The sequence below is a fragment of the Diceros bicornis genome, chromosome 12 (assembly GCF_020826845.1).
Source record: "Diceros bicornis minor isolate mBicDic1 chromosome 12, mDicBic1.mat.cur, whole genome shotgun sequence".
NCBI lineage: Eukaryota > Metazoa > Chordata > Mammalia > Perissodactyla > Rhinocerotidae > Diceros > Diceros bicornis.
Window position 1 is genome coordinate 63,607,466 of NC_080751.1, and position 13,523 is coordinate 63,620,988.

Below are 13,523 nucleotides of genomic sequence, written 5' to 3' on the forward strand. Positions count from 1 at the left end.
CATTAGAATGCTCAGAGTATAAAAAGTCCTGATTCATTTTCTGCTTAACTTAAGCTACTTCTTTGTATTTTACCCTTCCTTTCTTCTCTCAAATCTTACTGAAATTCAATTTAAAACATTTGGGTTTTTCCCTTGACTGAGAAGGTGGTGAATAACATGAAATATGAGATGTTACTTTTTGAGTCCAGTCCTAACAGACTCACTTTCAGTGAAAGTTATCTTAGAGGTAAGAATTCAGTCACTCAAATTCCTTGAGCACAAACTGAGTACCAAGTACTGTCTATGTACCAGGAATATAGCTGTGAACAAAACGAAGTTTCTGCCCTCAGAGCCTATGTTCATTCGGGGAAAACAAGCACAGACATAATCGAATGCTCTGAAGAACATGAGGTGGGTAAAGTGTTGCAGTGACTGGTGAGTCCCATGTTGGCTGGGATAGTTACACTCCCTGAGGAGGTAACATTTGCGCAGAGACCTGAAAAGTAAGGCTTATCACAAAGAATCTGTGCTATCTCAATATATCCAGGGAATTAATTAATAAAGATGTTTCTGCCTAGAAGTTAGAAATTTGGCCAACTGAACTCATTCCCTATGGTGACAGGTCTCCCTGAGAGCAAACTACTTCATGTCCTTGGCTCATGTTGAGAATGAGTGTAAAACTATCATCTCTCTTCATCTTCTAGGAAACTGTTTTTGAAGATTGAGCAAAAAATGGACTGTCCTTGTAAGTTCAGAGCAGAATGAGGACAGTGGATTCAGTAGGAGTTAAATAAAAAGCCACGCTCCAGACAGACATCACTGAAGGGTTTCCAGCAAGGTCATGAGGCATCTGACTGTTGTATCGTTGATGCTGTTGTATCTTCTCTATTTCATTAATTTCTGTTCTCATGTTTATTTCCTTCTTTCTTTGAGTTTATGATGCTATTTTACTAACTTTTTAAGTTGAATGCTTAGCTCATTAATGTTCATTTTTCTTCTTTTCTGATATATGCATTTAAAGCATATGTTTAAAGCTAAATGCTTTAGCTGTATTTTACAAGTTTTGATAAACAGAATTTGCCTTGTTCAGTATTAAGTAACTTTCATTGTTTTCTTCTTTAAACTATGAATTCTTTAGAAGTATGTTTTAAATTTTCCAAATGTTTTGTTTTCTATTTCTGTGTTTTAATTTTCCCTTTATTCCTTTCTAACTTAATTGCATTGTAGTCAGAGAACAGTATGATACTGAGACTTGAGGATGGCCAAGTGTGGAGTCAATGTTCATAAATGTTCCATGTGTGCTCAAAAATATGTATTCAGTAATTTCTGGAAAGTGGCTTCAAGACATGTCTATATTTTTCACAATTAAAATTTCTAATAGGTTTTTCAAATTTGTTCTGTTTTCCTTGTCATTTATGTTTCTTCTTTGTCTTTAATAATTTTTGAAACTTACTCTATAAGATGTAACAGGTTGTTCAGTTATTAAAATTTGAGGAGTTCTCATCCTCTTCTCTAGTTCTGTCAATTGTGTTTGCAGACTTGGCTTATGGCCCGTGTTTGTCCTTTTATGAGCTTCTTACTTTCCCTTTCTATAGACCTTTGTAGTGAGACTCTGATGACACCTGGGTTGAGGCCTGTGCCTCCGGCAGGTGTGTGTTTGCTTCTGGTAGGCAACCAAGGGATATTATGGGCCCAGAACCAATGTGAGTGTCCATTTCTGTGCTTCCATGTCCCTAGGCCTTGCAGGTAGTATATGTTTGAATTCTAAACCTATACGTTGTGCAGACTCATGGATACATTTCTTCTGTAAGTCTCCAAACACACTATTTAATTCTACTACCACTAATAATTCACAGTATAAAATTTACTGAATAATGTTGTAAATGCTGTTTATCAGTTTTCAGTTTTTAGATTTGACCTAAATAAAGCACAGAACAACCCACTGTAATTATAGAACAAAATTTATTGTTATAAATCTTACCAATGTAAAAAAAAATAATTAGGAATAATTAGGAGCTGCAGGGTTTGAAAAAGCATAAACGCTAAATTCTTCATTTTTCATATATATCATTTAAAATCATAAAGCAACCTTTAGAATAAAAAAGTATAGTAGTTGTCTAGGCAAGGAAGAAAGCTAATTTTACTTTGCATTTTTTAATTTTTGTTTTGCTTTGTAATTAACTGAAAAATATTTTTAATAATTCTGGGATCTCAAGACTGAATTAAGAGCAGCAGCTTCCTTCTGTGTTTGAGCTCCAGTCTCTGCCTCCAGGATGGATCATTTATAGTGAGCCCAGTCTCTGAGGTCGTGAGGCCACCTACTCCCCGCCACCCCTATGAGGGAGAGAAATTCCTGTACTGCTAATTACCCTCAGCTAAGCTTGCTGCTTTAACTTTTTGAGGAAAAAACATCAGATAATTTACCAAAGCTCCTTAACTTGAGGGGAAGGAAACTAGCAGCTACTCCATCACTCACTATGAATGGAACTTAATTCCTTTGTCTCATTTAATCTTCACACCCGGCCGGTGAAGTAAGCCCTGTTCCCCCGTTTTGCAGATAAAGTCACGTTTCTGGAGTTTATGAACCTTGTGACTTTGCAGACAGTAAGTCCAAAATGGAGCGCTTTTCACTAGACCACCCAGCCTCGCTGTGTCGAGGTTTCCCGGACCGTGAAATCAGAGACACAAAGCTGTTGCTCCGCCTTGGTACCCGGTCTGCTCAAGTCTGGCTCAGCGGAAAAGGGAGCGCAGAGCCCCGCGGCGCATGCTTGAGCATCTGCTGCGAACCCCATCGGCTCTGCTCTTCCCTCTTTGCAGACCCGGACTGGGTCTGCCGCATGTTGCCTGCTCGCCCGCAAATGGTTTCTGAATGGATTCCTTGTTTTCCAGCGCCCGGGCCTCCCTGGCAGCGCCGGCGTCTGCCCACGCCCTTCGCAGGGAGGCCGGCGGGCGCTGTCCCCTCGCCGCCGAATTCGGACGCCAGAGGGCGGCTGGGTCTGGATGCAGCGACTGGGTGGCTACGGAAACTTACCCGCAGCTTTTCAGAAAAGAGCCTCTGTTCACAAATAGGATGGGCATGGGATTCCAAAAGTGGGGGAAAGAGCATCTGCCTGGGTTCCTGCTTCCCCCGAAGACGCGCTGCTCTGTTGCTAACGGGTCCTCAGCGATGTTAGACGTGCTGTGGGCTCAGGAAGGGAAACTCACTTATTCCTTCCTGGTATGTAAAATACACACAGACACACACACCAAACAAACGAAAAACAAGGCCCTAGTGTTTCCCCGGCACCTTTGCCCCTTTTAACTAGAGCCCTTTATGATGGAGCCTCCCGGTCCCTCCGGCCCCCGGGGGATCACTTTGGCACCTTCAGCCTTGTTAACAGGGTTAAAAGCTGGCTTGGGAGCACCTCGGACGCTCACCTGCTGCGGTGAGGGGTGGGTAGGGGGAGGCCCGAATAGGACAGAGCGAAAGGGCCTCTTTCACGAGGAATGGAGACCCCAGAGAAGCGACTGGAGCATTTTATTTGGTTCTGTACACATGTTGCTTTTATATACGTACTTATGCCCCGGGGAGTTTTGAAAAAGGTCATGCCCCAGACAAGAAAACTGAAAAATCAAAATGGGGAGGCATTTGCACTTCCTTAAATGACCTGTAAATGGAGAAATGAATCCGCTGCTCCTCCATTCCTGGAATTTATCATTTTTAGGTGTTGATCACACAGCACCTGTGCGCAGAAGCCTCCTAAGCAGTCACTCCTCACGTGATCATCACTCTACCCCTTCTACTTGCAGGTTCTTTGTCTGAATCTAGAGTATTGCAGCCGAAGGGGTTGGGGGTAGCTCTGTGACCAAATAGCCCTTCACTAGCCCCAGCCCCAGGAAACTTGCTTCACCCCTCTGCGCCTCATTTTCTCATCTGTAAAGTAGGGGTGGTGGCATCTACCTCTCTGCCTTGCTGGAAGTGTCAGGAGGCAGCAGGCATGGGGTAAGCAGTCTGTTATTGACCATTACCCACTGAAGTGCAGAATGCTCAGGGACTGATCAGAATTTGGAAATGATGTCTTTTACTAGCTTTTCCAGAGCTTACCCAAGCTGGGCCCACCTTTCCCTTCTCACTATTCCTCCTGGCCCCTCATTCACCCTACTCTCCAATTCCACTAGAAATGCTCTGCTCTCCACTCCCTTCCGGCCCCTCCAGCGTCTTCTCAACCCCTCCCTTCCAATCCCCAGAGAATGTCCTTCCAACCCAGAGTTCCTAGCAGACTCACTGTCTGAGCCACAGTCCTCTCTAATCAATCATCGAATCTTATTCCTCTGCCACTAGACTATACGATTCCCAAGAGCAGGGATCATGTCTCTCTCCTAGGAACCAAGCGCAGGCTGAGAAACATGCCATCAGCTTGTAAATTCTTATTCAGTGAATAAATTCATCATCTTCACATATCCTTACAGAATGAGTCAAACAAAAGATAAAGATCTTTGCTAAGTCCAACCCCTTAGCTTGGCATTCAAGCCCTTTACGACTGTGCCCAAACTCATTCTTCTACCCCACGTCTCAGCCCCCATGCCCATGTACTGTGCCTCTCCCTGACTCCTGCCTTTGTCCCTTGGCTTTCACTCTTCTTAAAATGCCCCTATGGCCTATCAATATCCCACTTATCCATCTAGTTCAAGTTCAACGCCAGCTCACCTGCAAAGCCAAGTTACCCACCAAACAGAACTCCTCCCTCCCTCCCTCTTCCCATTGATTTTAGACACCTTAAAAAACTTTTTTATCCCTTTATTTTTTGCCTGTTTTATGCTTACTTAGGTACAGGCCTATCTTCCCCAGCTCCATTTAAACTTCTTGAGAACAGAGACTGCATTTTGCCCTCACAAGGTTATTATGAGGATTAAACGAGATGGCATAGCCTGAAAAAGAACACAATGTTCCTTGTGTTTAAATTTGTGGCATCTTGGTCACCCTCCACCCCCTTGTTGCTCCAGGGCCTAGTATTCAGCTAGCTACACATGTGGTTGATCATCCGCAGTGCATGAATGTTTAAAAGAACAAAAGGAGCCTTAAGTGCCGGCCAATGCGGCGTGGACTGCTGTGCTCGCCAGTAGGACAGGATGAACGCTCTGTGAGTGTACCTAGCCATGAAAGAAGATTCTAGCTTTGTCTGCTTAATTTCTCTCCCTTCCCTCTGTAGGAGAGCTCTAGTGCAGAACAGAGGGAGGGGCTAGAACCGAAGGGTGGGAGAGACAGGGAGGGGAGAAGGACAAGAGTCATGCAGAATAGACCTGGAGAAGAATTTTTTGCAAAGACCAAAAAAAAAGATACAAGAGGAGTTGTGAGACATAGAGAAAGGAGATGTGAGAAGAAAGAAAATTTTAAGAATTATTGCTAAATAATTCTGGATTTCTCCTTCATGGGTGTGGAAAGAAGTACAGTATAAGAAGTAAAACAAGAAACACTTGAGTACGTAGTAATTGAGCCGCAGACACCACAGCGTCAATTGCTCATTACACATGTGTTATGTTCTACGCCAGGTGCTTTGACTGGGGCCCAGATAAATAACCACCTGAGCTAGCCTCTGAGTGAGAAGGGATTTTTTCAGGTTGAGTAGCTTCCCCAAAGCTTGAAGGATGTGCCAGCCCTCAGCCTCGCCCTCCTGCTGCTGGTCCATTCTTCTTTCTCTTTTCCTCCAAACTCACTCTGTGCTTCAGCCAAACCAGCCCACTTCTGATCCCCCCCACCCCAGCACTTTTTCAGACCTCTATGCTTTTGCACATGCTGTTCTTTCTGTTGAGGATGTCCTTGGCTCCCTCAGATACCTAGAGGACATCTTCAAGAGCCTTCTCCAGTGTAACACCTTCCCTGAGTCCTGCAAGGAGCACTAGCTCCTTTCATCTCTTTACTTGTTTTCTCCTCGCTGGACAGTTTGCATCTCATCTCTGCATCCGCTTTATCCAGCACAGTGGAAGGATCAGGCTAAAATCTGACTCCCATCTCCTTCACTGCCGCTCTTTGCTGGTCTGGCAGCTCCCGCAGTCATTGCATCTTTGTCCTCTCTGTTCCAGTGACACGGCCCTCTGCCCACTGCTTGACTCAGCTGCCCCAGAATATATCAGGCTTTTTGATATTTGTTAGTATCCTGGAACTTAAATTACTTAAATGTCATCTGCTTTCTCTGCTACGAAGTAGACACGCAATCAAAATAGTGATAGGAGTGTCTTGGGGTATAAATTCTTGAATTGTGAAGGGAAATAAAATTCTGTGCCAGGGTTTAGAACACCCTACCTATACATGGATGTTAATTGTTTTGTGTGTGCACATTGATTAGATTAAAATTCAAACAGTTTCTGTGACCAGGGAACCAGGCAAAGAAAGGGTACCTGAGGATCTGATCAATAATTAACATGGTCTGCTAAATGTTTCCCAGACAGGAAAAAACTGTGTTCTGTTTTTCAGAAGTTGATGTCCCCACTTCACAGATGTTGCCATCTTGCTGCAAAACTTACACACTTGCAGCAAGACCCCTGCAAAAGGCTTCAGCTCCAAGTGTCCAAAAGTTACCCTAAACTCATTACATAATAGCATTTTTACCTGCTACTCATGCATGTGCCCTGATTAAAAACAGATGTAACAAATAAATATGCTATCCTCTGCTCTCTGGTGTATAAAGTCTCCACCAGCACTGAGCTTGGGGAGACACTGCTTTTGGGAAGTATGCCAGGTGTTTCCCATTGCTTGTGCAAGCAATAAATCTTTTCTTCAGCTACTTCTGCCCTGGTTGTGCTTTTGGGCTCCACACTCACCAAGAGACGAACCCATTGGGTTTGGTTACAGTTCCATGCAAAATCCACCTTGAAGTAATGTACCATAGAGCACATTTTGTTGTTCTACTTTATGAGGATGCCTTTGGGGGCAGGGTTTAGGGTACAACTGGATTTTCTCAGGAGACAGTACAGTTTAGCGAGAAAGTACCAGATTAGGAGTTTAAAAATTTAGATTCTGGTGCCAGCTCTGTCATTTATTAATAGTTATAATATTTTGTCATTATGAATCTTAATCTTCTCATCTGTAAAATGGACATAATAATCTCTGTTCAACCCTGTTTATAGTGAGATATAAGAAAGAAACACATAGGATAATGTATGCATAATGCTTTGTAATCACTAAAGCACTATAAAGACACCCCTGGTATAGGAGTAAGGGCCTGGCGTCGACACAACTGCTGGAGTTTGAATCCTGGGTCTGCTGCTGCCAGGTTGCATGATCGTGGACAAGTTTTCGCCTCTCTCTGCCTCAGTTTCCTCCTCTATGAAATGGAGATAACTTTAGTACTTACTTCACAAGTTTGTTAAAAGTAGTTATTTCTTACTTCATAATGGTTAAAATAGTTATTTCATGTCAAACACTTAGAACAGTGCCTCGCCCAGACTAAGCACACAATAAATATTAGTTTATTAGTTGTTATTGCTATTTTTTTATTATTGCTATTTTTAGTTTTGTTATTTTGTGCCTGAAAGACAGTGGAGGAAAAGATATGTAAGCGGTAGTCCCTGAGAATGGATACTTCTGAGATCCGGTCTGTGATCAGCTTTGGAGGCAGACAAACGTCCCACAGTTGTTACAAAGCTCCCACACTTTTCTCAAACTCCATTTTATGAGAGAGAGAGAATGATTATGCTCCATACCACGTGGGAGGAGCGTAGAAAGGGTATCACGATTTAAATATGCCCTGATCTATATCAATCCTAATAAGTAGTTTAGACAATGCAAATGCAATTGCAAATCTTCCCCAGATGAGAGCACAGACTAGCGGGCAAGGCTGGGGCACAGAGACTTTTCTGTTGTCCATTCTGTTCACTGCCGCATAGAGCTTAGTGTTGTCAGAGGATTGAGTCAAGCAGATCTGGGAGGCGTCCTGGGCTCTGCCCCAATTATGTGACCTTGGGCAAGGTTATTTTCTTTATTTGTAAAATGGGCCAGTAATAGCTATCTCCTACTGTTAGCCGTCAAGATTAAAGGAGAAAAAGTATACAGAGCCGGTGGCCCTGAGCCTGACACCTCAGATGACAAATCTGAACTGTGTTGACTTGCCTGGGAACAGCCCCTGGTGGTGCTTTCTAAACCTCCCTCTCTCCTACAGGTCCCTGTGACCTGCAGCACTGTCCCATCCCCCCACTGAACTTAATGAAGAGAAATGGAAGTCAATACAGTTTATGTGAGGAAGAACTTAACGGGAGACTCTGCTAAGAAAGGGAGGGTCATTAGTTCCCAAACTCAAGAGACAAACAAATAATTGTCCTTTTTCCCCAGGTTCCTGGGACCTTTTTTTGCATTCTTTCTCCTCAGAGTTCAAGGGACTTTCTGGAACCAAAATATCAAGATCAAGTCCTTCCAGGTGCTCTAAGAGGCATTGCTTCAGTTTTAATATTTCGTTTGTAAGATAAAGGCCTTCTCGGCTTCCCAGCAGGAGAACAAGAGGAGTGTGCCAAGCTCTGTCGCCAGCAAGCCAGCGTGAGCTGAGCCCGCAGGGTCAAGGCCCAGGCCCAGGCTCCTTCCTGCAGCCTGGAGCGTGTTTGGGTACTGTACGGGCATCAAATGACACCTCAGTGCAGGCACAGAACATATTAAGCCATTGTAACAGGACCTCAAAAGCAACAACGCCAAAACTCATTTACATATGCACCTTCTTTTGCTGTTGTTTTAAAAAAATATCTTAACATAAGGGTAATTCTGTGGACTTGTCAGTTTGCAGAGGCCCTCTCCCACCCCTGCTCTGGCCTCTCTCCCAATTAGCTAATGTGGCAGAAACCACAAAAAGAACAAAGAAACCTCAGCCTGGTGTGAATTGTGGAACACTTTATTGAACACAAATGAGCAGAAGTCAGGTTTCCTCTGTGGATTAAGAAGGAGTCTAGGCGCCAGTACGGAAGTGAAAGGAATTTCTGGAAATGTTTGGGGTGGAGGCAGAAGTTCAAAGGGAAATAATTTAGAGGACAAGATGAATGGCCCCTTCTGAAATGCTTCAGATGGTGAAAGAAATGAGGGTCCCAGAGATGGGGAAGCAGAGAAATGGTCGAGAAGCCCCAGGAGTGAGCGTTTGCCAGGAAGCTCTCCTACTGCCCAGCCCAGTGCATGCCGTGTCCTCAGAGGACCTGGAAGAGATGTCAGCACGATTCGATTCGATGGAAGGGGATGGAGCTTTGCAGTTAGAGCTGAACTCACTAGCTAACTAGTCAACCACGTGCCACCAGCTATCGCGTAGCTTCACACTGCTTAGTCGTCCTAAACCTTTGTTTCCTTATCCTCAAAGTGGAACTGATAATGCCCACCACCTGGGGTTGTTAGGAGAATTACAGAAAATAAAAAATATGAAGATTCTGACCACAACATACTAGACACGTGTGAACTGTGGTTCCCTATCCAAGCACGAGAAATATCTCATTCCTGTTCTTGAGCTTTGCCCAGGCAACTGCTTTTAAATGCTCCCTAGAGGAATCAGAGACCTGTTCCAGCTATCCTCCCCACGACGGAGGCAACCTCACTGGGGACTGCAGCGGCAGTTAAATGATGTACGACCACCTCTCCTGGACAGGGCTGGAGCTACCCACAGCAGTCTGGGGAGGACTGAGCTGTGCTGAGCTCTGCAGCATCTGTGAGACAAGGCCCGGGCCAGAGGCCTCCTCCCAGGAAGCTGTCACCTTCTCCTCGTTTCCAGATGCCTCCCGTCCAGTGGGTACCTTAGGAGTCCAGAGGGCAAGCCCAGGTAGGAGGTGAGTCTGTGGCTTTCCAGGACTTCTTGAAAGTGAAGACAAGACCTCCTAACCCATCCATGGTCTTTGGTCCCCAGTGCAACCAAAATTACCCAAGCTATTTCTACACCATTCTTAATGCTTGTGCTTAAAAAGTCAAAAGCCAAGTGCGTTTGGGTCCCATTCTTTTAGAAATGGCAAGGAAAATAACAACTGATCTAAAATCTAATCAAAGGCTGGACACCCCCCTCCCCATATTACTATCCTCTCTAATCCTTCTCCCCCAACATATGAAACACAACACACACACACAGGAACAAATACATACACTTATGCACACACATACACTCTCACATGAAAACCCATACATGCACAGGGTAGAGCTCCTTGGAGAAAATCTTGATATTGTCCAACATCTTCTAGTTTCTTCTCTAAAACACCAACAGCAAATATATGAGGAGTTGATGAAGGTTTGCGTACATAGAATGACATTTTAGCAAGTGTGCCCCACCATCACTCACCAGCCCTTGATGACAAGATATACTTATTCTTCAGTTATAAAAACACTAATCAGAAATAAAGTTAGATTCCTTCTAGACACTATTGACAAAAACAAATTGCAGGTATATTGAAGATTCATATATAAATAATTATAAAAATATTTGAAGAAAATCAGAACATTTGGATAGCCTTGGAACTGAGAAAAAATAAGCAAAGGGAAGGAAGAGACACATAAGCCATAAAATTAAAAAAGGAGAGATTTGATCATATCAAAATGCAAATCTTCAAAGAGCAAAAGATGTCATCAAAATCATAAATATAAGACACCATGAAAAAAGATTATAAGAAAATGATAGATTAGGAGGAAATATTTTCAACAGATATAATTACAAAGAAGTCTCCCAAATTATTCACAAGAAGATAAATAACTCAATAGAAAAATGGCAAAGAATATAAACTGACAAGTTACAGAAGAACCAAAATGAACAACAGTCACATAAAATAAAAAATGATGCGCCATCTCAAATGGTACATAGGGAAATTAAAATTAACACAACAATGGCATAACCATTTTTTATCCATTAAAAAATTCAGAAGATTGATAATATCCATTGGCAACGTAGGGCAGCTGGTTCTGTCACAGGATGTTAGGGCAAGTGTAAATAACTACAAACTTTTATAAAAGTCATCTAATAGTATTTATTTAAATTTAAAATGTGCATACACGCTGATCCAGAATCTCATTTTGGGGAATTTTTCAGGCTAACGACAATATCAATGGATAAAGCTAGTTGTGTGTGATGTTTGTTATAGCATTTTTTGTAATAAAAAACTGAAAACAACCTGAATATCATTCAAAAGGTGATTCATTAAACAAACTATGCAACCTGTGCTATGGAACATTGTTTGAACCTCCGCTTTGCTTTCCACTACAATTTTCACATGTGTGACTCAGGGCAAGTCTGTGCTTCAATTTCCTTATCAATAAAATCAAAGTAATAATAGTACTTACATCACAGATTTATTTGTGTTAACTTGGAAGGACTTCTACTATATATTGTTAAGTAAAAAAAGAAAAAGCAATTCGCATAAAGACATTCTTTAAAAATGTATATTTGCCTATATTTATTTGTATATGTTGATATCAGCAAGGGAAAAATGTGGAGAAGTTATACATTAAATTGTGAACACATCTACTGCCTTTGTAATTTGTCCCTAAAAAGAAGAAAAATCACCAATAGGAAAAAAAAGTGACAGAGTAATGAACAGACAATTCATTGAAAAATAAATACAAATGGTTAATAATCAGAGGGAGAAAAATGTAGCCTTAAAAATGCCTGCTAGCTTTTGAGAACCTCCTTAATTCAGCCCCCTGTTTGATGCCATGTGCCATCAAATTAGCCAAGCTGAGGGTGCTACAGTCAGTCACCCACCCTAAGACAAGGTACAGTGAAGAGGGTGTGTGTGTGTGTGTGTATGGATGCATGTAGGGTGATTTGGGAACTGGACAGGAGGGGAAGATATTGTGGGTGAAGAAATAAATACCTTTGGAGGGGTTAAAAATAGATGTGAGTTCTAATCCTGACTTGTCTATGGAATTAAAATAGTCTCCTTTTTGAATGAATCTCTTCGCTTGAGCAATGAGTAAGTGAAGGGATCCAATGAGGCCATGTTCAGACCAGGCCTGGCACAGGGAGCCCCCGCCATCCATCCCAGCCCTGCTCAGGCTCATCCCATGTTGCTGAGGACTCCTCCCCTTCCTCGTCCTTCTATCCCCTTATTCCATACACTCAGCTGATATAGCCTTCTTTTTATTGCCTTAAGAGAGGAGGCGCTGGCCTTTAGACTCTTCAATCTGTCTTAATTTAGCCTGTCTGTCTGTGACTTTCTGTTTACCATGACACTAAGTCTTTCTGCATTTAAGTGATTTTGGTTCTTGCACAAGTAAAGGCATTACTTCATTCACACACACACAGACAAGCATACAGAAAAAATAAAACAAGAGCTCTATAGCCCTTTACTTAAAAATCTTTCTAAATAAGAATCCAGGTGTCATACTGGATCCTGTACAAAACATAGGTTTAGATAGGAACAGAAAGCTCCCAACACCACAACGGTGAGAGAAGATTAATTACACAATTCTACGTTATTGAAAAACTGCATTGAAAATCATTAGCCCTTTTAAATACCTTGAACAGACAGAGAAGGGCAGAATAATCTGTCTCTTTGCAAAGGGTGAGTCTCCTGAGAAATGGTGGGAAAACTGGAAGCAAACGTACCAGCTCGTCTGGCAGTTCCAGCAAGTCCAGTGGGAATTCTCTTAGAACTTTTCAGACAACGTCACCAGGCTAACTATACAAAAATCATCATGTGCTGTTATTCCAAGGCTAGTCCAGGTCTTTAAAGCTCCTCTGCCCCCGTCCAAGGAGCTGGCCCAGTCGAGTTCCTGGGGCAGAGCTCAAGCACTCTGGGGCCGAGGCTCCCTCCCGCTGTTGAGGAGGTCTGTGAGTTCTCCGATGTACTTGATGGTGTACTTCAGCGTCTGGATCTTGGTGAGCGGCTGGCCCCTCTGGCTGTAGACTGGTGGCAGGTAATTCCGGAGGGTGTGCAGGGCATCTGCCAAGGTCCTCATCCGGAGCTTCTCCCTCTCGCTGGCCTTCCGTCTCCGCTGGACAGACATCCTAACTTTGGTCCCCTTCTGGGCCTTGGGGCCACCAGCGCCCTGCAGATAGGCAGGCTGGAAAGCTAACATATTGTAGTCCACCTCCACCAGGCCACCAGCACCAAGGCTGCTGCAACCATCGCTGCCCCCATTGTTGGCATCTCCACGCCCACAGGGTAGCCCAACCACGGCTGGACAAGGAGAAGAAGAGTAGGACTCCAGTGATGGGGCCGGAGAGAGGCTCTGAGCGGGAGAGGCCTGGTTCAATTCAAAGGGCCCTGTCCTGTTTTTCCAGTTCCAAGAGGAGAGCAGGCCAGGGCTGTCAGAGGAGCCCAAGCCATCTTCAAGGCTGAGGAAGGTCTCATGCAGGTTATCCATGCCTGCAAGCCAGCTGCAGAGAGAATAGCTCCCTGGCAAGTGAGAAGGAAAGTTCTGCCGCCCAGCCAGGACAGAGTTCTCTTTTATGATGGTGGGGGAGAAGTGATGAAGTGGGAAAGAGGGCTGGGGAGAGAGAGTTCAAAGGAGAAACCAAGGACCAAGATGGAAAATGAACTCTTCAGGTGTCACTTTCTCCTCATTGATAATTAGCATCTTCCAGCTAAAATGTCTTTAAACAGAAAGGCCTCCAAGAGAAGAA

At 43.5% G+C, this 13,523-nt stretch overlaps 1 protein-coding gene across 1 annotated transcript; it reads right to left on the reverse strand.

Annotated features, from left to right (window-relative positions):
• Window positions 1–12,682: 12,682 nt before the first annotated feature.
• MSGN1 (mesogenin 1) lies at window positions 12,683–13,264 on the reverse strand. Its single transcript, XM_058550687.1, has one exon. The coding sequence runs from the start codon at window positions 13,262–13,264 to the stop codon at window positions 12,683–12,685; it is 582 nt and encodes a 193-aa protein (XP_058406670.1).
• Window positions 13,265–13,523: the final 259 nt, after the last annotated feature.

Bases quoted from the DNA above. Each gene is read 5' to 3' on its own strand.
- MSGN1 (XM_058550687.1), bottom strand. From the start codon at position 13,264: ATGGATAACCTGCATGAGACCTTCCTCAGCCTTGAAGATGGCTTGGGC.